Source organism: Pterocles gutturalis, unplaced genomic scaffold, assembly GCF_000699245.1.
Source record: "Pterocles gutturalis isolate BGI_N339 unplaced genomic scaffold, ASM69924v1 scaffold45963, whole genome shotgun sequence".
NCBI lineage: Eukaryota > Metazoa > Chordata > Aves > Pterocliformes > Pteroclidae > Pterocles > Pterocles gutturalis.
The window spans coordinates 13,887-37,244 of NW_010127332.1; the positions used below are offsets into that span (position 1 = coordinate 13,887).

Below are 23,358 nucleotides of genomic sequence, written 5' to 3' on the forward strand. Positions count from 1 at the left end.
CTTCAGCACCTGATCTTGCAGCTGGTGCTTTGTGGCCAGCCTGTTTCTAGGCTTTCCTTGTCCTGATGGGGAGGTTGAGAATTCTCCTCCATGCTTTTTCCCTATCATATGTGTTGCTAAATCCTGGCCTGCAGACTTACACTGGTTTGCAGGCATTGATTATAATGAGCTAATTTGACACCTGTATATCAATAGAAACAGGGAGTCTCAAGTTGCATATGAATCTTCAGAGTTTCTGTCAGTGTTATTTCATGTATTGAGACATCCCAGGACAAGGAAATGTTATGTCTGCCTTTGGAGACTTAATCTCCTTAAAAGCCAGGAAACAAATGCAGTATCTGTGTCTGTTGTGGGTAGTGCAGAAAACAGACGTGAAAGGATGCACTCGACAATTTATATGGAAATACTATTGCATAAGGCTGGTGATAAGGAGGATTGTCTGGAAGATGGTGTCAGAGGAACTGTATTTATATTTTGTATATTTAACTGTCTAGATCTCCCTTTAGAAAATAAGTTACTAAAGCATCTTCTACTTTTTGTTTAATTTCTGATAGATGGTATTGAAACTGTGGATGCTGGGTGGCTGACATGTCAAACAGAAATAAGACTACGTCTGCATTATTCTGAGAAACCACCTGTAGTGATATCTAAGAAGAAATTTAAAACATCAAGGTTTAGGTAAGAACCTGCTCATCTGGGTTTGCAATTTATCTCATGTTAATTGTGAATACCAGTGATTCCTTTTTACTTAAGGTAGGCTTTAAATTAATTTCAGGTTGCTAATAGGGGTGTACTATCAGGCTAATTTCCAGGTGTTTAACCACTTCGTAAAAATATGGTGATACCATTAAATCAATGATGTATTTCACTTACCTCATTTTATTAATGTAGTGTCAAAAGAGCTTCTTCTGTTTCAACAAAGAAAGACAGTCAAACAAAGCTTCTAGTTTGAGTGCTGACTTGATACTTTTCAGCTCTTGCCTTTCTGATAGTTATTAAGCTATTAAATATGTATAAAGCAGATGTGATAGCACAAGTTAAGCAGTAGGTCACAGGTGTTTTTCAAAATACTTATCCCATACTCACTTTGGTGTTTCCTGCTTCTTGGCTGGGACTGTAGTGTTTTTAAGTAGTTCTCTGCTGTTACTTTCAGAGTTTTCTTGTTCTTTGTTCTTATATTCTGCTCTTTTTGAAAAGTTAAGTGGAAGCTGGGGGAAAGGAAAGGGAGAAGGCTTTCGGATTTTTTGTTACTTACTACTTTTTCTCCTTACCAAAGTAAACAGCCCTCTCCATTTAATATATGGTTAATTCTCCACTAGCATTGGAGATTTCCATTCAATATGGATGGTAGAGATAATAGCATTAGCTAATCACTTCTGTTGCTATTTAGATCAGTTTGATGTTTTTTTCTTCAGAGGTCTCTACGAAAAAACAGACATTATAACTATGCAGTTGACTGACAGAAGTGGCGATTTTAATCCCGATGTTTTGAGGACTGTGGCATTGCCCTGGGTGTTAGATCTCCTTCCCTTCTTGAATTTCTGTGATCTGGAGCTTGCTGTCTCTTCCTTGCCCACCTTCCATCCTCCAGCCCCTTTCTTCATGCATTTTTTTTGGAGCTCTCTGGTTGCCAAACTTTATAGCAGCACATATCCCGGAACTGTGTGATGTAGGATTGTTTTCTGCATCTTCCAGAGTCTTTTTTGTGAAACAATAAAAAGGAGAGTAGACATGTATAAAAACCTCTCCTCTTTAACTAGAGCCTGACACATCTCTAAATGCATGATGATTGTTACTACTAATGAACCTCAGCAAACGTGCTTTTTTTACAAGAGCAATTTTTGGTAGTATGTTAGCCATGTGTTACTTTTGCCAATGGGAAAGAGGGGAGCTGGATTCTCAAATCCTTGGACAGACTCAGTGTTTCTCCTGCTCCTAATGTTGCATATAACCCATGTTCTTGTTTGGAAAGTGTTATGGTTCTCTGTTTTCTTTAATGGAAAACATTAAAAAAAAAGTATTTAAATGCTAGAAATCAGATTTTGAACTTGTAACATGAGTAACTTGCAGCACACCACTATCAAAGTAATTTACAGATTGCTCTGTTAACCTGGGAGTTACGTCTGTACTGTGTGCCTTATTTTGATGGTCTGGCACTTACATGGGACTTTTTCTTTTTACGTCCTCCAACCCCCCAACCCTTCTGATGAGGGGAACGTTAATTGTCACTGAGGAATGTTGTATTAAATAAATACTTCTGTCCTGTTCTATAGAGCTTTGCAGTTTTTCCTTGTGTGTTACAGTAGGTAGATAGCAATTTCTGAAGCCTGATCTGGTTGCAATCCAAGCTTGATAAGCTGGATGTGTTCATTAGATGGTCTGTTTTCAACATTCTGCGTAAAAAGTTAGATCTGCCCTGGTAATTTTTGTGACTGTCACCTGCTATGGCAGTGTCATTTTTCAAGTTTGTAGAGCATCTGTGCTGTAACTTTTTTAATGAGGCTATTAAGAATGTGAATGTAGTGTAAAGGATTTCTATGATTGTAATTGTTTCTTGAGATACAGCTTGAGTTTTACTAGTGAATTGGCATCTAACGAAATGTTAACTTTTTATCCCATCTACTGCTTAGGGATTTGGATTACTCATTTATATGCTTCTATTACTGGCTTAATTAATTCTGTATGGAAGGGTTGCTCTGTACAGTAATGATTTCTGAGTCTTACAGAGAGGCTTATTCTTCTCAGTCCAGGATTTTTCAGAAATTGCACTCAGTTTACTTTTAAATGGTCATTTATGATTTCTCAGGGGACTTACTAGTTACTTCAGACTATCTTGTTGATGTTTAATAGAATACATTATCTGCCTTATCAGTGTTTAAACTTTGTTGTGTGCGTGCTTATCAGCAGCCACCAACGTTCAAGTATTGATCTTGATGATTTCTGCTATTCTCAGTGCTTTTCATTAGCTTTTTGGCATTATGGGTGTCACTGTGGAAGAAGGGCTGTCTATCTGGCAGCCCAAATCATTAGTTGGTTTTGTGGAGTGCTGCTTCTCTGACCACTAATACTATTTTCACATTTACCCAAGTTCGAGTTTTGAAAGTGAATTGAGCACTTAAATTGGACTACAATAAGATTTAGACAGCAGCTGCAAAGTCTGACTTTTGTGAGGGCCTGCTGCATACAGTGGTGTCCTGGAGATGGTGGTGTTGGGAAGAATTCTTGTATTGTATGAGCTTCTGATCAAGCTTCTTTCTAATACTTTAGTGTTTCCAAAGACACTCCTGTGACTTAATCGTTTGCTTTGTATTTCTGGTTGAGTAGAGTAAAATTGACTCTAGAAGGTCTGGAAGAAGATGAGGATGATGAAGAGGGCCAAGAAAAAACATCCCCTACTGTCCCTCAGAAAATGGCAAACACTGTGGAGTTCTCCTTAATAAGTAATAATGAATATAAATGTCGACACTCTCAGCCAGACTGTGGTTATGCTTTGCAGCCGGACCGATGGATAGAATACACTATACAGACCATGGAGCCTGATAACTTGGAATTAATCTTTGACTTTTTTGAGGTATGTCTCTTTACCACTAAGAAGCAACTCCTGCCTTCAGGAGTTAAAGGAGTCAATTACCATGAACATTTCACTATTAGGACAGGGCTATTGCCTGATATTCTTTATCTTTTGGACTTGTATAAACAAGCTGCAAGACTATTGGCTACGGTCCCATTTTGCAGAAAGGTTTTGTGAGTCTTCTCAGTATGGTATGGAAGTTTTGCAGTTTCTGCTTTTTCTTAGAAGTCGGTACAAATTTAAATCTTAGTGTACTGTGTGTAGTTAGGTTGGCTTGATTTTTATTCTTTACCAGAGATAATTTTTGCTTTCCTTTTTTAATCTGCACAATGAGTATATGAACTAGTTAAATTACAAGTATTTGATCTTGATTTTTAAGTTATAAACAAAGACTTCTCTGAACTAACTTGTGCAAATTAAAACCAGGTCCTTCCTGATTCTCACTACTACGTCTGTTATTTTGCACTTTTTTTTCCCAAAAGATTTTAATACTCAAAGTTATTTTAAAAAGAAAACAACTTTTGTCTCTTCATGCTGTTCATGCAGAAGAAAGTTTTAAGCTTCTCTCTTCAGTCTAAAAATGCCCATGGATCACTTGTGTTCATAATTGTAAGGTGACTGTATAGTTCCTGAACCTGATGATGGTCAAGAAGTGTATGTTCTGCATGCTACTTGCCCTCTTCCTTCCCTGCAAATGCATAAACCTTATTTTAAGCATATATATTATTCTGGTTCAACTTTGTTTTATATATGACTTGGGCTTTTTAGAAAAGAGACTATTCCATGCATGAAATTTTGATCTGAAAAGCATACCAAATATAAGAGTTTTCAAAGACAGATATACATGATGTCCTAGATTTCCACCACCAATTTCCTATTCCTGATATAACTTGCACCACACTGTCATATTAAATGATTTTTAGCTTGAAATTAATGTTTTCTGTAACACAAAAATAAACTTCTGTTACATCAGTGCCTGTATACAGGCACTACATACAACACCTACATATAACAGTAGGTGTTCTGGTTTTTTGTTTGTTTTGTTTTTAGGAAGATTTGAGTGAGAAAGTAGTACAAGACGATGTGCTCCCAGGTCATGTAGGTTCTGCCTGCCTCCTGTCATCCACAATTGCAGAACTTGGAAAGAGCGCTGGAATTCTTACGCTTGCTATTATGAGCAGAAATCCAAGGAAGACAATTGGAAAAGTTAGAGGTACAGTTGATGCAAACAGATGTATATAACTTTACTGGAAGTCATCCATTGTCTATTGACATGTGAAGCATTTGGTATTTTTTCTTGTAGTGGACTACATAATCATTAAGCCAATCCAGGGATACACTTGCGATATGAAGGCTTCGTATGCAAAATACTGGAAACCAAGAACAACTCTAGATGTTGGACACAGGGGAGCGGGAAACTCTACAACAACAGCTAAGTAAGTTCATTTGCACTTTAATGGGGGGGTCTGTGTGTTTAGTTTCACTGATGTCAGTTGAGGAAGCCGTCAGTTTAAAATAAAAAGCTACAATCATTTAAGTCACTTCAATATCAAATGTGGATATTCTGTAAAACAGAGACTTCTGATTTCTGTTGTTTCAATGGACTTCTGTGCCATGCTGCATCTAACAAAACCTTTTCTTTGATGTTGTTTCAGACTTGCTAAAGTTCAAGAGAACACTATTGCCTCTCTGAGGAATGCTGCTAGTCATGTATGTATGCACATTTGCACACATCTAGTACCCGTGTAGTTAAAACTTGCTTGGCTTCTGTGCTTAATTTCCATGATTCAGTACAATGCATGGTAATTGCACTGATACAAAATTACATCAAATCACCGTGGAGATTACCTGAGAGATAAGAAAGGAAGTAATACCTAGATTAGACTCTCATTCTCAAGTTCGTCAAAAAACCCCAACTTCTATCTAATATGTTCTGGTGGTGTTCTAATACAAGGAAAATTTTTATTTCAGTCCTGCAGAGACATAGGGTTGGAATAATTTTGAACAAATGAATAAAATTTTGGCTCTGCTAGAGTCTGTCAGGGTACTCTCCGGTGGCAAAGGTCTTGCTCAGGAACTGCTGACTACGTAAAACTGGTGTCGGAAAATCAGACTTTGGAGCTGAGCTAGTAGAATGAAACAATCCTTTGTGTCAGTGCTTGCTACAATGAAGACTGACTAAGATGAGACTTTCAATTTGGGAGATATTAGCTTCAGGTGCTTAAATTCTGTGATTCAGGTGGTCACTTTTATTCCTTCCAATAGTCTCAGTCACTGAAGTGATCTGTGATAAGATTGATCTAGACAGTCTAGTGAGACAGTGCAGCAGAGTAGCTGGAGTCAGAAGCACATTCAGAGGTTCCTTCTCTAGCTCCTGTTTTCACAGTGAAGAGCTGTAGTTACAGTATACATAAAGATGCTGCTATGAGATCACCTGCTGCTTAACTTGTAGGGTTCCTAAGCCTTTTCAGGTACTTCTTCACTAATGTAGATTCTTACCAAACATCTTTTTTGAAGTTGTTAAAGGGATGGGAGCAGAATCTGGAGTATTATGCTTATTGGCTACTGATTTTGGAGTACTGTACTCTCCAAGAGTCGTAGCTGAAAGCTTTCTCTCCTTTGGGAGTCAGAATATAATTTGAACACAGTGTCTGGAACGTGTACTGACTTCAGAACAAAAGAAAACTGCAGCTACTAAATCGTCCTTTTGAACAGTAGTTCTTAGCTTCTGAGTGGATGCTGCAAGTTTATAGACAGCTTTTAAAAAGCCCCCAAGAATTAAGGCAGGAATATACTAAAGTCATCAGCAGCATCACCAAAAAAGTACTTTCAGCTATTTGCAGACTGAAAAGTCTGAAAGCCACCACTCTAAAAATATTTCTGCTGAGAAAAAGGATGAAAAAAGCCAGCCCTATTTTCTGTACTGATTGAAAAAGAGTATGTGAGTCAGGATGATAATTTAATGCATAGTATTCTTGGAAGCCTTTCAAAGGAATGATTTACAGACAGTCAAAATAAGTTAGAGAAACACAGAAACCATTTTTATCTCTTTCTTTCTGGCCCTCCCTCTTTTCAGAAAGATTGTACTTAAAGCTCTTGTTTGATCTTTCTTTTTAAGCTTAACAGAAAACAACATACAGTTGAAAAGGACAGGAGAATGCTGGATGTAGCTATTTCTGCTCTTGCACATGTTGTAACACGCTGCTACTGTGTTATTCACTAGTGACTGCCGAAGCTCCTCAGTATATGGAATATCTCACCAAAGCTTTCCCAATCTGTAGCTATCACTTATCTCTTGGTGGGGTGGTGGGGAGGAGGGAGAAAGGGCATTGTGGAGGCATCTGTTTAAAAACATAATCTTGGCTTTTCTCTGAAATCGAGTTTACAATACTTGAATGTTACTAAAGGGTTTACAAGATTAAGCAAGCTATATATGTATCAGAGCTGCATTATAGTAATTAAAATCCTTTGCCATATGATTGTTTTTTTCATTTCTAATCCATTGTTGAGTATGATTTAACTGGTAACAGCCAGTTGCATTCAATATCTGGTTGATGTCCAGCATCTGTGAATACTTGACAACTTGTCTGCAGTTCTGTAGTCCTTGTTCGTTAAGTAGTTAATGGGTGTTTGTTTTGTTGTGTGTGTTTTTCAATTTCCTGTAGGGAGCAGCATATGTGGAATTCGATGTACATCTTTCTAAGGATCATGTGCCTATTGTATACCATGATCTCACATGTTGCATGGCCATGAAAAAGGTAAAGAAGATGACATCTGTGTTTTATCTTTAAATGTGACTATTACAGAAACTAAAATGCCATGATCTCATAGAAATAATTTGGCAGAATCAAGGGATGGAATGGGAATCATTATGCAGCTGTGTACATAAAGTAGGACAGGGAAGTTGAGTTTTTCCTTTTGATGTTGTAGTAACAGCATTTCAGATGTATGGTTTGAATCTACATTGTAGTTATTTTTTAGCTTTTTTGATTTATAGTTTGGAAGAAAAAACGCAGACAACTCCACTATACTCAGTAGCACCTCTGGGACTCTTAGGCTGTAAGAGTAGGAACTTCCAGTTAATTTTTTTTTGAGTGATTTAGTGTGATTCTCAGCAGGATAAGTTCTCTCTAATCTCTCGCACCCATTGCTGTATTGCGATTTCATATCATAGAATCACAGACTGGTTTGGGTTGGAAGGGACCTTAAAGATCATCGAGTCCCAACCCCCCTGCCATGGGCTGGGACACCCTCCACCAGATCAGGTTGCTCAAAGCCTCATCCAGCCTGGCCTTGAACACCTCCAGGGATGGGGCATCCACAGCTTCTCTGGGCAACCTGTTCCAGTGCCTCACCACCCTCGCAGGAAAAAATTTCTTCCCACTATCTATTATAAATCTACCTTCTTTCAGACTGAAATTTGTTATGTTACAGTATTAAAAACATGTAGGCTTTTTTGTAGTTTTCAACGATGCTTAATTATGTATTATTTCACTTCAAAGAAACTGGATACAGAGCCTTTGGAACTGTTTGAGATTGCAGTCAAAGAACTCACATTTGATCAGCTGCAGTTACTGAAGGTATTGTTACTTTGGCTAGTAGGATATGCTGTGTGTAGAATTTCAAATTGTGTATGAAGCTTAGATTGTTTTGGAGTTACTGTAGATAGTTTGGGAGAGCACAAGGTTTAAAAATTGTACCGGTAGAACTAGTAGCTAATTCCAAGAATAGTACTCTTGCACCCTCATTACAACTTGAATAAATTTAATTACTTATCTTTTAGAAAGATGGTCTGACAACTTGTGTAGATCTATATCTTTATGCTAACATTGATAATTTAAAAAAAATAAAAAGGCTGAAAGTGGTGGTAGGGTTCATTGAAAGCTAGTGCTTTGGAGTTTGAAGAAGACGGGTATCTGTCACAAAGTCTATCTAATTTTCAGAGGTTTCCTTGTCAAAAATGAAGATCCAGTTCATGTTGAACTACTCTTTGGAGGGGCAGGTGGAGGTGTAGAAAGGTCCATGATTTAATGGTATGGATTGGACAAGCTGGCTAGAACTAATTGATTATTTTTATTCAATTGGGTGTCACTGTATCTTCTGAACAGAAGTGCCCTGCCTATATAAAAGGGGGCTCAGGGTTCACTAAAGACCTATCTGAGATATATGTTTCTTTTTACTTAAAATTACTTGGTTTCCTCCTTTTTTTGTGCAAAGAGAATTTGAGTGGAGTGAGGGAGTTAGCCCTACACCTGGCCTGATTCTCTCTCAGTATGTGACTACATTATAAAACTGCTGCCAGCCCTCTGTCTGCATTTGATTGGAAACATGGAGTCTAACATCAGACAGAGGGTTTAATGTTCAGACTTCTTTACATCTTAATGCTAAATTATATGTGTTTATACCCTTGAACGTGTTTTCTGAATGTTCAGTAAGAACATTTGGTTTTGAGCTTTCATTGGAATGTAAGTTTTAACATTCAAAAGAAAATTGGGATGTGTGCTAGGATTTCCTTTATTCTTTTACAAAGTACTAAAACTCTGAACTTTTAAACTTAAAAGCAATTTAGAAGGAAAATTAATTACACTTTACATGTAGTAAGATCTCTATGGGTGGAGTAGTTGTTAATTTTACTTTTCTTATGCTCTTTAGCTGGCCCATGTGACTGCCCTGAAAGTAAAAGATCACAATGGTATGTACCGGTTTGCAAGAGTCTTGAGACTTATTTATTACCATGTAATGATATATATTCAGTGGTTGCAGTTACTTGTTCTAATCACATTTGTTTTCTTCCTGAACAATTCTACATTTTTATGTAGTTACTTTAATTTTGTGCATGCTTTAGAGTTTTTGCTGGGAAGTAAATACCTGGGCAGGAGTTAATACTCCCTTGGGAAGAGGGGACAGGAGGGTAGAAGATGAATGCATAGATAAATATATATTTATGAATATTTGTAACAGTTGCAACTGTTGTAACTGCACCTTTTTGGCAGCTCTTCAGAACTGCTAACAAGAACTTCGGTAACTGCTGTAGTGTTTCTTATTGGTGGTGTAAATTTTTGGCCTTAATTCATCCCCTTTATAGGGACAGCAAAATGGCAAAGTATCTTACATTCTGCCTGCTGGGAAAAGATAAAATAAATAATAAGCCTTGACAGGCAAGGCTGCTTCTAATGGATGTGATTCAGTGACTGAAAAGATGAGGGATGGAAGAAGCTGTTTCTGATAAATACTCTGGCAAGGCGCTTACTGGGGTTCAAAAAAATTTTCCCACTGGCAGAACAGGAATTGCCAACACCATTGTTGGAATATGTCAGTATTAGAGGGAAGGCTTAGATAATAAAAAAATAGACCTGATTCCCTCCTTTACTCTTAAAGGCTTTATGATTTTGAGCCAGTCTTTTTCTTCCTGGGATTAGCAGTGCTGCTATTTGTTGTGATTAAATATTGTGTATTTCTTTTCAGCATCTTTTAAAGAAGAAGAAAACTCTGCTTTTGAGACCCAGCCATTTCCTTCTCTGCAAAGGGTAAGCAGTGAATATAGAGTAATGAGATGATGATTGTGAAACATGAAAACATGCATTTTTCTTTCAGCTTTGCACAATTAGTAAGGGATATTCATTTTTGGTTTTAGGCCTCCAGTATCAATGCTGAAACTGAGAACATACGCTTTATTGTTGGCCACTGGAGCCTTTTCAGCGCTTGAAAGTAATAGTTTGCATATCTTTCAAGCTTCTCAATTCATGAACCCAAGTTGTATAGCTCAGGTAAACACTCAGTCTTACAGCTGGTTAACATCTGGGCATTGTATTTTAATGCATCAGCAATTCATCGTATACTCTTGGCTGTCTAGCAGAGCCAGATGCTGGGAAATGGTAGGTGAATTTCTAGTATGTTCCCATTTATGACTATTTGCCAACTCTGGGCTTTGTGTTGGCTTATTTTTCACAGAAACGACTGATAGTTGTTGACCAAATTGAGTTTGATACCATTTACAGTGTTTTTTTTTTCTACAGCGACTATTTTTTCTATTTTCCTAAATGTCTGAACTGCTCATCAGCATGCCTTTTAGGGACTTGTTTTATATAATCATGCTGCTTTTTTTTTTGGATTATGGAGATGATTAGTATCCAGTTGTTTATAGGCTTATGTCAGAGCATGTATGAAGTATCCATCCATTACAGGTCATATGTCCCGCTGTATTTTTTTTTTACTGTCTAATGAGATTGCTGCTTAACTACAGAAAACAAACAACTGTGTGTAGTAGACTAAACTACTGAGGTTCAATACTTCCATCTCTTTTGATTCCCCAAATTTCATTTTATTCCTGTAAGAAAGGGCATGTTAGTCCCTTCCATAGCTGTCATCTTTATAGGGTTAAAGAATTACCTACCAATGTTTCCTTAATTTCATTAGCTGTTAGCTTCACCTTTTGATTTGACATTACCTTAAAATTAATTATTTACAAGAATTTCAATCTCATTGTCATAATGGGAGGCTCAGGGATTTAATGCTTGGGACTATGTGTTAGTTAAGATACTTTCTGCATTCGAAAAAGCTTTCTGGAGAAGTCACAAACATTTCTTCTTCAGGAGTACAAATGGGGCATTTCTCACACATGTTAGGGTGAATTGACTTGTATTTGTACGTTGTTAAAATTTTGTCCTTAAGATTTTATCAGTTTTCATGTATTTCTTAACTTGAAACTGAAGTAGAAAAAAGTGTGTATGTATCTTGTGTTAAATGTTAAAAATTGAGGTTATTTTATTCTACTGTTAGACTTTGTTGGCATTAAATTCCAATATATTCTCCCAGTAATTACCTTCATAGTGCTTGGTTGTCCTTTTCTGTGAAAATGAGAAAAATGAAACTTTTTCAGGTCCTGGAGTCTGTTTCTGAAGATGTTGGGTTCAACATTGAAATAAAATGGATCTGCCAACAAAGGGTAAGTAAATGTCTATGTGATTGATACTTTGACATTCTTACGGCTAAAGCTTGTAATTTGATATGGGAATTGATGAACTACAGACAAAGGCATAATTTTGTTCCATTTTTTTAATGTGACTTTTGTTTTATTATAACCTGCTATCTATAAAACTGGAAGTATAATAGCACTGCTCTAGCAAATGAACAAACTTACTCTTAAAACAGTAGGAAGTATTCATAGGATTGAGTTCGTAATGCAGCTCAGACTGCTTTTAGTAGAAGACCCTTTTTAAAGTCAGTGGATCACAACAGGTCAGGCATGCTATACGTGGGAAAAGTGACAAGAAATTCAGACTCTCGTGGCCTGGTGCAGGAGCAGCTACAACATAGTGCAGTAATACAAGCAACTGTTTCCTTTTAGTTCCTTCCTACTAGCACTTAATTATTCAGGGTTAAAATGAGGTAACATTTATCAGGAGAGAAAATAGAGTAGAGAAGAGTTGGGAGAGAGAAAAGCAGGGGCAAAGAGAGAGACAGTGAGAGACAGAGGTGTGTTATCACCCTTGGTTCCAGCACTGAGGTCTTGCATGGCAGTCTTGGACCGCAGGTAGGTCAACAAGGGTGGGTGGTCGTGCTCACCTTTTATATGGTTCAGTTGGTCAAGGACCACCCCTGGAGGTGGTGACAGCCCTGTGTCCAGGTTGCTTTCAGGGGGTAACTGGTTCTATGTTTTAATATTTTTCTACAAATCTTACTGGTGCATTTTTATATTTAGAAATAGCAATACAAGATATTTCTAATAGTTTTTAGTGATCTTTCATGGAATTCCTTTGTGTTTTCAAAATTAGAAAAGGCTTCTAAAAACTCTCTCCTTGGATGGGAAGACACTGATTTTTTTTTTTCAGTTAATCTTACTGCTGTTAAAATTCGAATGCATCTCATAGACTGACAGTCCTGTAGAGCTATAACTAGCATTCAGTAGACCGAAGGATTGACTTCTGAATTCAGACTGGCAAACTGAATTCTCATTTGCTCAGGTTGAATGAGAGATCATTGCTGGTTAAAATAATTTTAGTAAGCATCAATTGAAATGGCTGAAACTTGTCTTTTCTTTTTCTAGGATGGACAGTGGGATGGCAACTTGTCAACTTACTTTGATATGAACCTCTTTCTAGATATTATTCTAAAAACTGTTTTGATGAATGCTGGAAGAAGAAGAATTGTATTTTCTTCTTTTAATGCAGATATTTGTACAATGTAAGTTAAAAAGAGATGAATAATGAATTTTATTCTTTTTTTTTTGTTTGGTAAAATTTACTTTGGACATAAGAATACCCAACAGGAAACAAATAACATGTTTTGATTAGACCTAAACCTTGGGTACCACAATAGCTGGGAAATGAAATGAGAGCACTTTGCCATCTGAGTTGTGCCAAAATAAAATAGGAGAACAAAGTTAAAGTAGATATTTTTGTCAAGTGCCTTCCTGAATGCTTCAGTCCTTCTTGACACAACAAAAAAGCCAGGATTTCTTCCGGTATCACAAAGTCTTTCAGTCTTACTTGAGGGGTACACAATCCTAACTTAAAACAAAATCATACAATTTTTCAAAATCTTACAATTTTTTTCACTATATCTGCCTTTTAAAAAGGACAGAAAATTAAAGAATTTTGAATTACCTGTGTTTAGTTTGTTGTTTTGCTTGTTTGTTTCGTGAAGTGGTTTGCTTTTGTTTTGTGCCATGTCATAAATGAAGGTATCAGGGCACAGAAAAAGCATCGGAGTTAGATGGTATACTGTGAACTAACAACATGCTGTAGTACTTTGTAACAAGAAGTGATTTAGCACTGTTAATGAAAGGCTTTATGGAAATTCATTTGATGAGAGACTGCACTGATGAAATACCATTGGAGGGTAAGTGGGCAGGCCAAAACCCAATCAAGGTTCTGATAAAAGCACTAAGAAGCAAGTGTGTAAGAGTGTGTAATGCACTAATCCCAAAACTTTGCTTCCATCTGTTGTAATTTCATGCCACTCTACTGGTAAGGTTAGGTGTTGTATATTAGCCATGTTTAGAAATTCTTATCGTGACTCTTCATTTTACATGCAGTTAAGAAGAAAATTACAGAATTGGACAGTGTTTGAGGATTTTCTATAAACATTTTGAGGATGTGGATCTGAGTTCAACTTTGTCTAGCTTCTCTTAAACTGTATATTAATGTCCAATTAACAAAAGGAACAGTTGGAGCAGTTTGTCAAATGGTTTAATACTAAACTGTAGTACCATCTCATTGCACCAGCTAGAAACCAGAAGAACGTGCAGTAAAGAGACTAATTCTCCTCAGTAAGGTTGAATGCCCCTGCTTTTTAACACATTTGCTACCTGTGAACTTCTTTTTCTAACAGGGTCCGGCATAAGCAAAACAAGTATCCTGTGTTATTTCTCACCCAAGGAGAATCTAAACTCTATCCAGAACTTATGGATCTTAGATCTCGTACAACTCCAATTGCCATTACTTTTGCACAGTTTGAAAACTTGCTGGTAAGCTGACAAGTTCTGGTATTACTCTGAGGTAAAACAAAACAATATTATTACTACTTGTTGTAAACCTGTTGGTTTTGACACTAATGCTTGAAATTGTAACTAACCTCATAAAAGAAATATGCTATCGTTTGGTAACTGCCAAAATAATTTCCTTTGTTTCCAATGTCTGTTTAATACAATATTTAAAAAATAGTGCTACCAGCAAACTCTTTAATTGTATTAAACTATTTTTTTATTATTATGAATGAAATTGTAAGGAGCTGCAGTCAAAAGATTAAAAAACCTGAGGTGAGAGAGGTGAGAGTGTTTCAGAGAAACATGGATTTTAACTGAAGTCCTTTGTATTTCAGGGAATTAACGTGCACTCTGAAGATCTGCTGAGGAATCCTTCATTTATTAAAAGGGCCAAATCTAAAGGCCTGGTTATTTTTTCGTGGGGTGATGATGCAAATGACCCAGATAACAGGAAGAAGCTGAGAGAATATGGTGTTCATGGGCTAATATATGACAGGTACTTAATTGTGTTTTAAAAATAATAATGAAGCTGAGAAACTGGTGTATCCTGATTCTTGTGAAATTTCACATTGCTTTTTGGTTGACTGAGTGCAGAATATCTTCTTTCTTGTACAAGAAGCCCATAAACTCTCAAAAGGTCTCCTTTCTTATACTGTATAGTATGTCTCCTTCTTTTCATTGGTGCTAAACAGGAATAACAAGATTTTTACATCAGCTTCAGACTGGTTGCTGAAACATAAGCCCTCTTCAGTGCTGCAGCAGTGCTACATGTTGTACTTCTCCTACAACTTAAGACTGAGGCCCCTTTAATAGATGGAAAAAATCTCCAGACTTGTGGGCAGAGGAAATGGTCCTCTGACTCTTTAGTGTACAGTCACAAGGCTATTATGAAATTTGATGCTATGGTATGCATAACCTGAAGTGATAAATTATTGGTCTATAGACAGGTGGGTGTGTTAACCAAATACTACTGCACAGAGTATGCTTACGAATCCAGTCTTTTAGAGTTCTTAATTACTCCCGATGTAATCGATACGCACTACTATAGTAAAACAGGGGACAGCCTTATTTCTGACTTCATGTTGTTTTTATTACTTCAGATACTTAATTGCTCAACACTACTTAAGTAATGTTGCATTTAGGTCAAGGCTGCAAGTCTGCTACGTGTTGTCTTATGTTCCCTTTTGTACTGTTTAGTGTGTTTTAAGTTGCAGTATGATCGCAGAACACTTTTTATCCCAAGGGATCAAATTGGATCAAATTTCAAAGCAATTGGAATTGTTTATAGGCTGTGAATTCCCTTGTGGATTTAACTGAACAAAAATTTCTTAACCTTCCTGCACTATTTAGACCATCTAGATTCTTAATAGTGTTCATCTTTTCTCCCACTGCCTGACCCCTGTATCTCTTCCACCTTGTTGACATCTTTCCACTTAATTGAGAGGAACCCCAAAATTAATATTAATTCCAAAGCTGTTTAAAAAACAGTAGTTCAGTGATGCATTTTTTCTTTCAAGTTACAAACTGCAGTTGAGTAGCAAACAATTATCTCGTTTCAGTATAATTGTTGCAGGCTTGTTAACTCTATTGCTAAACGTTATTGATTTTTTTTTTCTGTAGGCCAAAACGAATACTGCAACGGTCCTTTGCACTTCCTTATTTTTCAAAATTTACAAATTGTCTCAATAGCATTAACTTTAATATTAAAAAATGTTCCTTTGAAGGAACATGACACTTTCTGAAAATTGCATCGGATACCTCAAGCGGGACACTGCGAAATGCGGGTAGTACTTGCAAGTCCTGGATGGCATGTCCAAATGTAAAACCTGGCAGCAAGTGTTTCCATTCACTGTTGCAGCTGCTGGGTAAAGAGGCAGTCTTGCAAATAATTTGAGAGTATGAAGTTAATATCAAGAGTTTAAATTGCTGAAAGTTGAAATAGGTGTGATATAAGCATCCATGTTCTGTGCTGTTTGAAGTTTAGAAATAGATAAATTCAAACCAACTGTGAAGCAGAACTCCAGTAGAGAGAGAGATGTACATGCCTGTTTCCAGGTCTAGAAACAAGTAGGGACTGCAGTAATTTGTTTTATTAGTGTAAAGCCAGTTTATGCTATGGTTGCATCTTCAAATTTCACAGTACTTCCAGAGCTGAACAGAGATGGGCTTCTTCCCTGGCTTCTGCAGGATTTTTATTCTCTGGACTTAACGCCAAATCCAGATATTTATGAAAAATCGCTGTGCCTGGTGTTTTGTGTTGCTGCGTATTAGACCTTTACTTAAACCATCTTAATAACTGTTATTTGTCTGAATAAGCTAGGAAGTCAATACAGAAATTTTAGTGAATTTTAGGTTCCTTGGATGTGGCTGTGAGCTATTGTTATTGCATGCGGTAATTATGTCAAAGATTATGAATTGTCTGGGTAGAGATGATTTCTATAAGCTACTTTTTCCGAACTTGAATCATCCATGTAGAATTGAGCAAAACATTGTAGCCACTTGTGAAGATGGCAGAAAAACTGTATCCTGAATATCAAACGTTGCTGATATCAAGTGTCGGGCAAAAAAAAATGCAGGTAGGGAGTCTGACTTTGTTTTGCATGGAGAAAAACTGCAAGACTAAACCTGAGAAGCTTATAAATGCCAACGCTATTTAAAGAATGATCTCACTGAGGCAGGGGAAAGTTGTTTTTTTTTATTTTTGTTGCCCATCCAGTCCTTTCTCCACTTGGGCTGGAGATTATTAGACATACAGAAAGTCATTAAACCAAAAGGATGGTCTAGTACAGTTGCTGGGACAACATTCTACTTTTTTCCCATATTCAGCCAGCATTCATCTCAGCATCTAAGATATCCAAACTGCTCTGTGTCAAAAGGGCAAACTATAGAAAAAGAAGGTTGCCTCTGCCTCCAAGCTTCTGTTTGGGCCCTAATCTAGAAAAGTATTTCACATGAGTGACTCGGAAAATTAAATGTCATGCTTAAACTGGTTTGTTAGTTTGATTTAGATTTTATTTGCAGAAGAAACCTTAACCTAATATAGTGAAATTTTCTGGACTGGCAAAAATTATGAATTTTAAAGCAGGATTTGTGGTAAGATTTATTTGGTATTTTTTTCCTGGATAAGCTTTGTGAACAGTCCAGGAAATATTTCTGTGTTTGAATATAATTTACTCAGTAAGAACAATGCAGTCTTATGTTTTTACACCAATTGGCTATATATTAAAATACCAATGTGGAGAGGGGCTGGGTGGTAACTTGCACCTGCATTATCTTTTTTTTTTTTTTTTAATTCACTTTAAGTGAACTCAGTTCTGTTTGTTGAACAATATACACAGATGCATGAATATATTAAACCAGTTATCGTCAAACATTTATGCTGAAAGTTTTTCCATTAGAATCTTCAGTGTGTTTGTCTCCTCTCTAAACGCTACAGTTCCTTATGGCTTCATGTTGCATTTGCAGGCTCCAAACAAAAGCCTATTAGTATTAGTAACTTTCCAAAACTAACACAAATTTAATTGGCAATAAAAGCAAAAGCATTCAAAACACTTAACAAAACTAGAAAACTGTCTAAATCTGCAGCGCTTTATGTGCCTGGAACTGAATGTTACTTAAATAACAGCATGGAGATATATTTGAAGTTAAGTAGTATTAATTGGCCTGTAATTTAATCGACACAATGATTGAATTAAGATGTTATGCAGTGGCAGTCTAAGTCTTTCCTATTTTGCAAATTGCAAGGTAAATTCAAGTTTACCTTGAGATGTAAATAAAAATGAAAAGTTGTAATCAAAAGCTTCAGAAAATATTTTCAGAATGAAAATACTTTGGTGCCGCTGATTCTTCATTTTTTGGACCAAGCGATAGCAAGAAACATCTGTGACTGAGATTGCTGGATGTATGTGTGTTCAGAGGTTGCAAAAAACATGTGGTAGGAGCTAAGCAAATCAGTCCTGGGCCCACTGCATAACCCTGGAATGTCCTGCAAAGGTTTTTCTAGACGGTGCTAATTTTAAAAAGTAATATTCAAAGGACTTGCCGGTGTTTTGCAGGGCTTGCTTGTTAATAGGAAGTTGAATGGAGGAACTTTGGTGTAGTTACTTATAAATAATTGTCCTGTTGAAGAATGAAGGCTAGGGAGATGAGAGTTTATTCCTTATTGTGATGGTGATGTTGGAAATAATTCATAAGGGAAGTCCTGGAGCTATGCTCTGTTTTTGCCAGCTGATAGTGTAGCTTCATGGACCCAAACAAAAATCAGAGACAAGAAATTCTGAGGTGTAAGGGTAGCTGTGCTTCAAATTGTCTTCTCCGTTTTCAGTTTAGAAGAAACATTATTATATACATTGGAGCGAACTGGTTTCAGTAGGCAGTCCGGAAGGAGTTGGAGGGTTGGACTTGTCCCAAATCTCAATTGAAAAGAGTTGAATATGAAGTAAGAATTACAGAATTTATGCTTGCCCTAGTAAAGAACTAATAAAATACCTGCCAGAAGCTGCTTAGAAACATGCTTAGTTTATGAACAAGGGGCTTAGAAATATACCTTTGCTCTTCTAGTGTCTAACTTACGGGAAGGATTTAAGATTTGCAGTTCCTAAGGTGTATTGCTATGTAGAAAACGATCTTCCAATTTCAGTTTTTGTCTTGAATGCATAGAGAAATTTGTAATGCATAAGCTAACTCAACTGAAGAAGGCACAGGTCATACTTGCATCTTGGAAGGAAGGAAGGAAGGTTGGGCTTTTATTTTGGAGATAGCTTCTATTAGACAATTTCGGGTCATATCTTACGCCTGTATTGGATTATAGGTTCTTTGCAAGTAATTTAACTGCTGGGACTTCCGTCTGTATTCCATAAAACTGGACAGCATTTGTCCTCACTTCTAGGAGTTTCTTTACAGAAACTATCTTTGATCTTACTGTAGGTGATCCACATCTGTTTCCTGCAGAAGTGTTTCCTCATTTGAATCCCACTTACTATGTCACTGTTCTCAGCTGCATATTATTTTTGATGTCTTGAACTTGCCAACAGTTCATAAGTTGTCTTGCCAGGGTAAAAAGGCACCTGGGACTGTATCATATAGCACTCTGTTGTTTTGGTTGTGATACTGTGTTCTTTTGGACATACCTTGAAATTATGGTATGAAAGAGAAAGGGCCAGGCAATAAAACCAAACCACTTTCTTGAAGGACTCATTAATGAAAGTATGAATATTCATAAAAGACTAAGGCAGAAGCCATTGTGAATTCTTCCAGAAGTTTTCATTGGAAGGAGATAAACCCGGAGACCTGCAATACTTGAAACTGTCTATGTGCAATAGCTGCAAGTGAGGGGAACGGCGTGCCAGGATTTAAATTTTGGATATAGATAACCTACTGGTGTAAAAAGTAAATGTTGGGAGATGAGAATGTATCCTTGTCATAGTAAGTGCTGTACCAAAGTTACATTACAGGAGCATGAATGCTTTTGCTTTCTAATGAAATACACCAAAATAGTATTTGACTTATACTCAGTGCCTACACTGGCAAACTCAAAATGTGTTTTGTATTTGGACAATCCGGTACAATGCTGACAATTCAAATCCTACAGTTTTGTTTACATGTCTGAAAATAAAGAAGTGAAAAGAGGATATACTATTTAAAATAGCATAGATAGTTAAATTTGCATTAGGTATGACTAAAGATCAGATTTTCTGTTTTTCACTCTTCACCTAACATTGTAGTGGTAATTTTAAAAAAATGGTTGTGAATTGGGGGGGTGTTTGAAGTGCTTCTTGAAACAGCAAGTATAAACTCCATTCAGTATTGTGTACAAGTAGTGTATCACAGTCTGATCAAATAATTTCGGACTCTGAAATTTCATGCGCTTTTAAGTTTGAAGCCTGGAACTCTGCTCTGATTTCACTGCTTTGTGCCACCTGTAAAAATCCCATTTTTCAGGAGAGTAAGGGAGGTAAATGCCAGTGGGTCGCTTTTTAGTATATCCAATGAAATATTAACCATTGCGTAAAAGGAATACTATTTTATGTTGCAACATGAGCAGCAAAACTTTAGGTGCTAACCTTGAACAGTCTGTTTTTGTAGACTTGCTGATACCTAATTTTACTTTAGTAGGGAAAAAACCCCAGTTGCTACATCTGTTCTACATTTCTGTGCACTGTCAGGTTATACTGATAAGTGTTTTTTCTCTTGTCGTTTATTCAGGATATATGACTCGAATCCTGAACAACCAAATATATTCCAGGTGGAGCAGCTGGAACGTCTTAAGAAAGAATTACCAGAGTTGAAAAGCTGTGTGTGTCCCACAGTTAGCCACTTTAAATCCATCTCTCCATGTAAATGTCATCATAGTTGCCTGGAAGAGAAAGCTGTAGATAACTTGAAGAGTGTTCAAATGCAAAAGGACTAATTGTAGGCAGAATGCTGTTTTTTATCTACTTAATGTTCACCATTGGAACAGTGCTGTCTATGCCTTCGGGTTTGTTTTATTTTTAAGTCCCCAAATAGCAATAACTGTGTTCCTCCTTCCTGACAGTACTTGTTAAAATTTCAAACAATGTTAAAATATTCAGCCAGTTGTAGTTATTGTTGCAATTTACATACACAGTTTTAATTTTTTCCTATAATCAAGTTTCAAATCTTGAAAAAGAAAGTATTAACACTAAGTGTGTTTCTAAAAATAAAAAAAAAAATAAATTAAGCAGTCTGAGGAATGGAAGCTCAGAAACTAAATTGTAGGGAAGTTACAGTGATCTGATACTGAATATGCTGAAAAATTGTTTTGACTTCAGTGCTACAGCTTGTCAGCCTGTATCTGACCACAGGAAATTGAGTGATTGTAAGATACATGTAATTAGATCTGGCCTGAATAAATTGGTACCTCATTATATATATGTATTTGCACTGATAGACCCATCTGTACAAAGCTTTCTGCCATTTTAAAATATCTGTATATTTTTAAGTAACTGCAATACATATGAACTCATTTTTTCCCCACTTGATTGGACATTTAGGCTGCTGCCCTTGTTTTCTCATTTGCCAATTCATTGGTACAGTGTCTGTGTATAGCAGTCAAGAGTGAACCACAAGTATGATTTTTTTTTTCATTAATCTCACACAGGCCTGCTAAACTTCATAAATATTGATAATGATTTTAACAGAATTACAGAAACATCTTCAGTGCTTGAGAATCTTTTTTGCACAGTAACCTTAATGAACAGAATGTGTACCATGCACAAACTCTACAAAATGCATGCTTTACTTATCAAGCATGAAATTTAGGTGTTTGCTGAGGTCCTTGCATCTTTACGGTGCTAGCTATGTGTGAAAGGTGCAAGGACTAACTCAACTACTTAATCTTTGCCTAAAACCACAAGCCTGTTATTCACAAACATTTGGAGAAAAGGCTGTACCATACATGGTTTGTCTTATTTACATAATACAAGCTACTAGCATTTGTATTTTGCAAGATTTTTTCTTCCTCAGAGCAAGAATCACAAATGTACTGAATTCAGATAATCGATATTCTGTTGGCTGGCATCTATCCTCTGTAATTTATTATAAAGTCATAGTTTAGATTTCTTAATAGATACGTATGCATGTCCTTTTTCCTCCTGAAGTTGCAGGTCATGCCAACACAACAGCTGTAACTTTCTACTGAAGTGTTAATGTATAATAAGAATGGAAAATATTTATTTTTTTCTCTTGTAAATTGACAATGAAAACAATAGTGTGTACTATATTCTTTATATACAGTCATTGCTACATAGAACTGATTGTACAAAGAGTAAAGCCATTGCAAATAAGTGCTTGAGCCTGCACTGCAGAGCAGTTTGAAACAGACAGCTTGTTTTGACTTGCCTTGTGCATTTTAGTATTTAAAGTTTGTTCGTCCTGCACAAACAGCACAGTAATTAAATATCTGGAAGCTGAATTTTATTTAAAAAAAAAAAAAAATTTAAACCAAAATTTGGAAGTGTGTGAGTTGTGTTTTTTGGGGAGGGAGAGGGCACTGAACCTGATTTGTGACATCAGGAACCTGTGGCTGTTATCTGATACAGCAAGTCCAGATTCCTCACCTATGTAATTAATCTTTCTCTCATTTTTATATTGGGTTTCTCTTGACAGGTCTCGAGGGCTTTGCCAACAGATGTGCAACCCCTACCAGAGTTATACCTGTCACTGCTCATGGATGCTGGGCAGTGCATCCACAGAGATTTTGAACATGGCAGCTATTTTGTGTGAAGGTGGTTTAAAAGTTGTGGTGTCTGAGGCACTCTCTTGGACTAATCACAATGTGATGCTGAGAAGGGCTTAGGCACCCTTAAAAACTTGTTTCCCAGCCTTCAAATGCTCAGAGAATAGCATTTGTCTATTTTGTTTGCAGGGTGTGGGGGTGGAAATAAATACACCCACTGTGGTGATGATTTTACACGATAGTTTTGAACAGCATTAGCAATTCCAATGTATTCTTGTCAACTCCCTTATTTACGAGTAAGCTGTGTCAACACCTTGCTCCAAACCTGACTAGGCTTTAACAAGCTCTTATGCTGTATCACTTCTTAGAGCTGAGCTCGCAGCTTGGCCATGCACAACAGCTGTTCTGCCACAGCCACCAGGGCAATGCAGCAGGGATATACAGAACCAAAGAGCAGGGCTGTGGGAACTGGCAAGGGGAGTTACGTTCAACTAATAACCTACCAAAAACCTCCTCTTTTAAGGAAATGCTGTGAGCAAAGACAGGAGCATCTACCTTATTGCTCTATGGGTGTCCATCAGCTGCTGGAAGCTTTATGCCGAAATGGCTAAGGGTGAGTTTTATGAGACTTTATCTGAGGGGGGGGGGGAAGATTCCTGAAAGAGAGACTCACCTTTCTGAATGTACAGCTCTTTGAGGGAAACTGTGGTGTGACCAAAGAGGATTCTAGGTACTCTTATGAAATTGTTCCATCCCTATGCCCTCACTTGAGCACACAGCTGCTCTGCATTGATGACCACCTGGGGTGAAGGCTCCTTGGAAATGCAGGATTGCTGCTGAGACCACTACGCAGCGTGGCTGCCCTGGCAGCTGCTCTCCTGCTTGGCAGCAGCAGGTCACCAAGGTAAGCAGGCTGCCTGGGGAAAGGCAGCTGTTGGTGTTCCACTTGGCCAGTGTGTAAATCTGCACTGTATAGGTTGTTCAGTGCCTCCTGTTCATCCAAAACCTTCTCATCAGCTTTCCCCCAGCTGTTAACTGGCTCATGTCTCAACAAGCATCAAAACAAAAATGGTGAAAGGTACTGGCTTTGTTGAGGGGAGCTCT

At 37.1% G+C, this 23,358-nt stretch overlaps 1 protein-coding gene across 1 annotated transcript in view; it reads left to right on the forward strand.

The window, feature by feature from the left end:
- Nucleotides 1–20,492, forward strand: part of GPCPD1 (glycerophosphocholine phosphodiesterase GDE1 homolog (S. cerevisiae)) — a 33,130-nt gene extending 12,638 nt beyond the window's left edge. The window contains exons 6-19 of the mRNA XM_010079245.1: nucleotides 555–678; nucleotides 3,325–3,571; nucleotides 4,622–4,784; nucleotides 4,875–5,007; nucleotides 5,227–5,281; nucleotides 7,237–7,329; nucleotides 8,074–8,151; nucleotides 9,224–9,263; nucleotides 10,037–10,098; nucleotides 11,451–11,516; nucleotides 12,618–12,754; nucleotides 13,904–14,039; nucleotides 14,393–14,553; nucleotides 20,262–20,492. Of these exons, the coding sequence (XP_010077547.1) occupies nucleotides 555–678; nucleotides 3,325–3,571; nucleotides 4,622–4,784; nucleotides 4,875–5,007; nucleotides 5,227–5,281; nucleotides 7,237–7,329; nucleotides 8,074–8,151; nucleotides 9,224–9,263; nucleotides 10,037–10,098; nucleotides 11,451–11,516; nucleotides 12,618–12,754; nucleotides 13,904–14,039; nucleotides 14,393–14,553; nucleotides 20,262–20,466 (1,700 nt within the window). The 3' untranslated portion in view covers nucleotides 20,467–20,492. The remainder of the gene's footprint in view (nucleotides 1–554; nucleotides 679–3,324; nucleotides 3,572–4,621; nucleotides 4,785–4,874; nucleotides 5,008–5,226; nucleotides 5,282–7,236; nucleotides 7,330–8,073; nucleotides 8,152–9,223; nucleotides 9,264–10,036; nucleotides 10,099–11,450; nucleotides 11,517–12,617; nucleotides 12,755–13,903; nucleotides 14,040–14,392; nucleotides 14,554–20,261) is intronic.
- The last annotated feature ends 2,866 nt before the right edge of the window (nucleotides 20,493–23,358 follow it).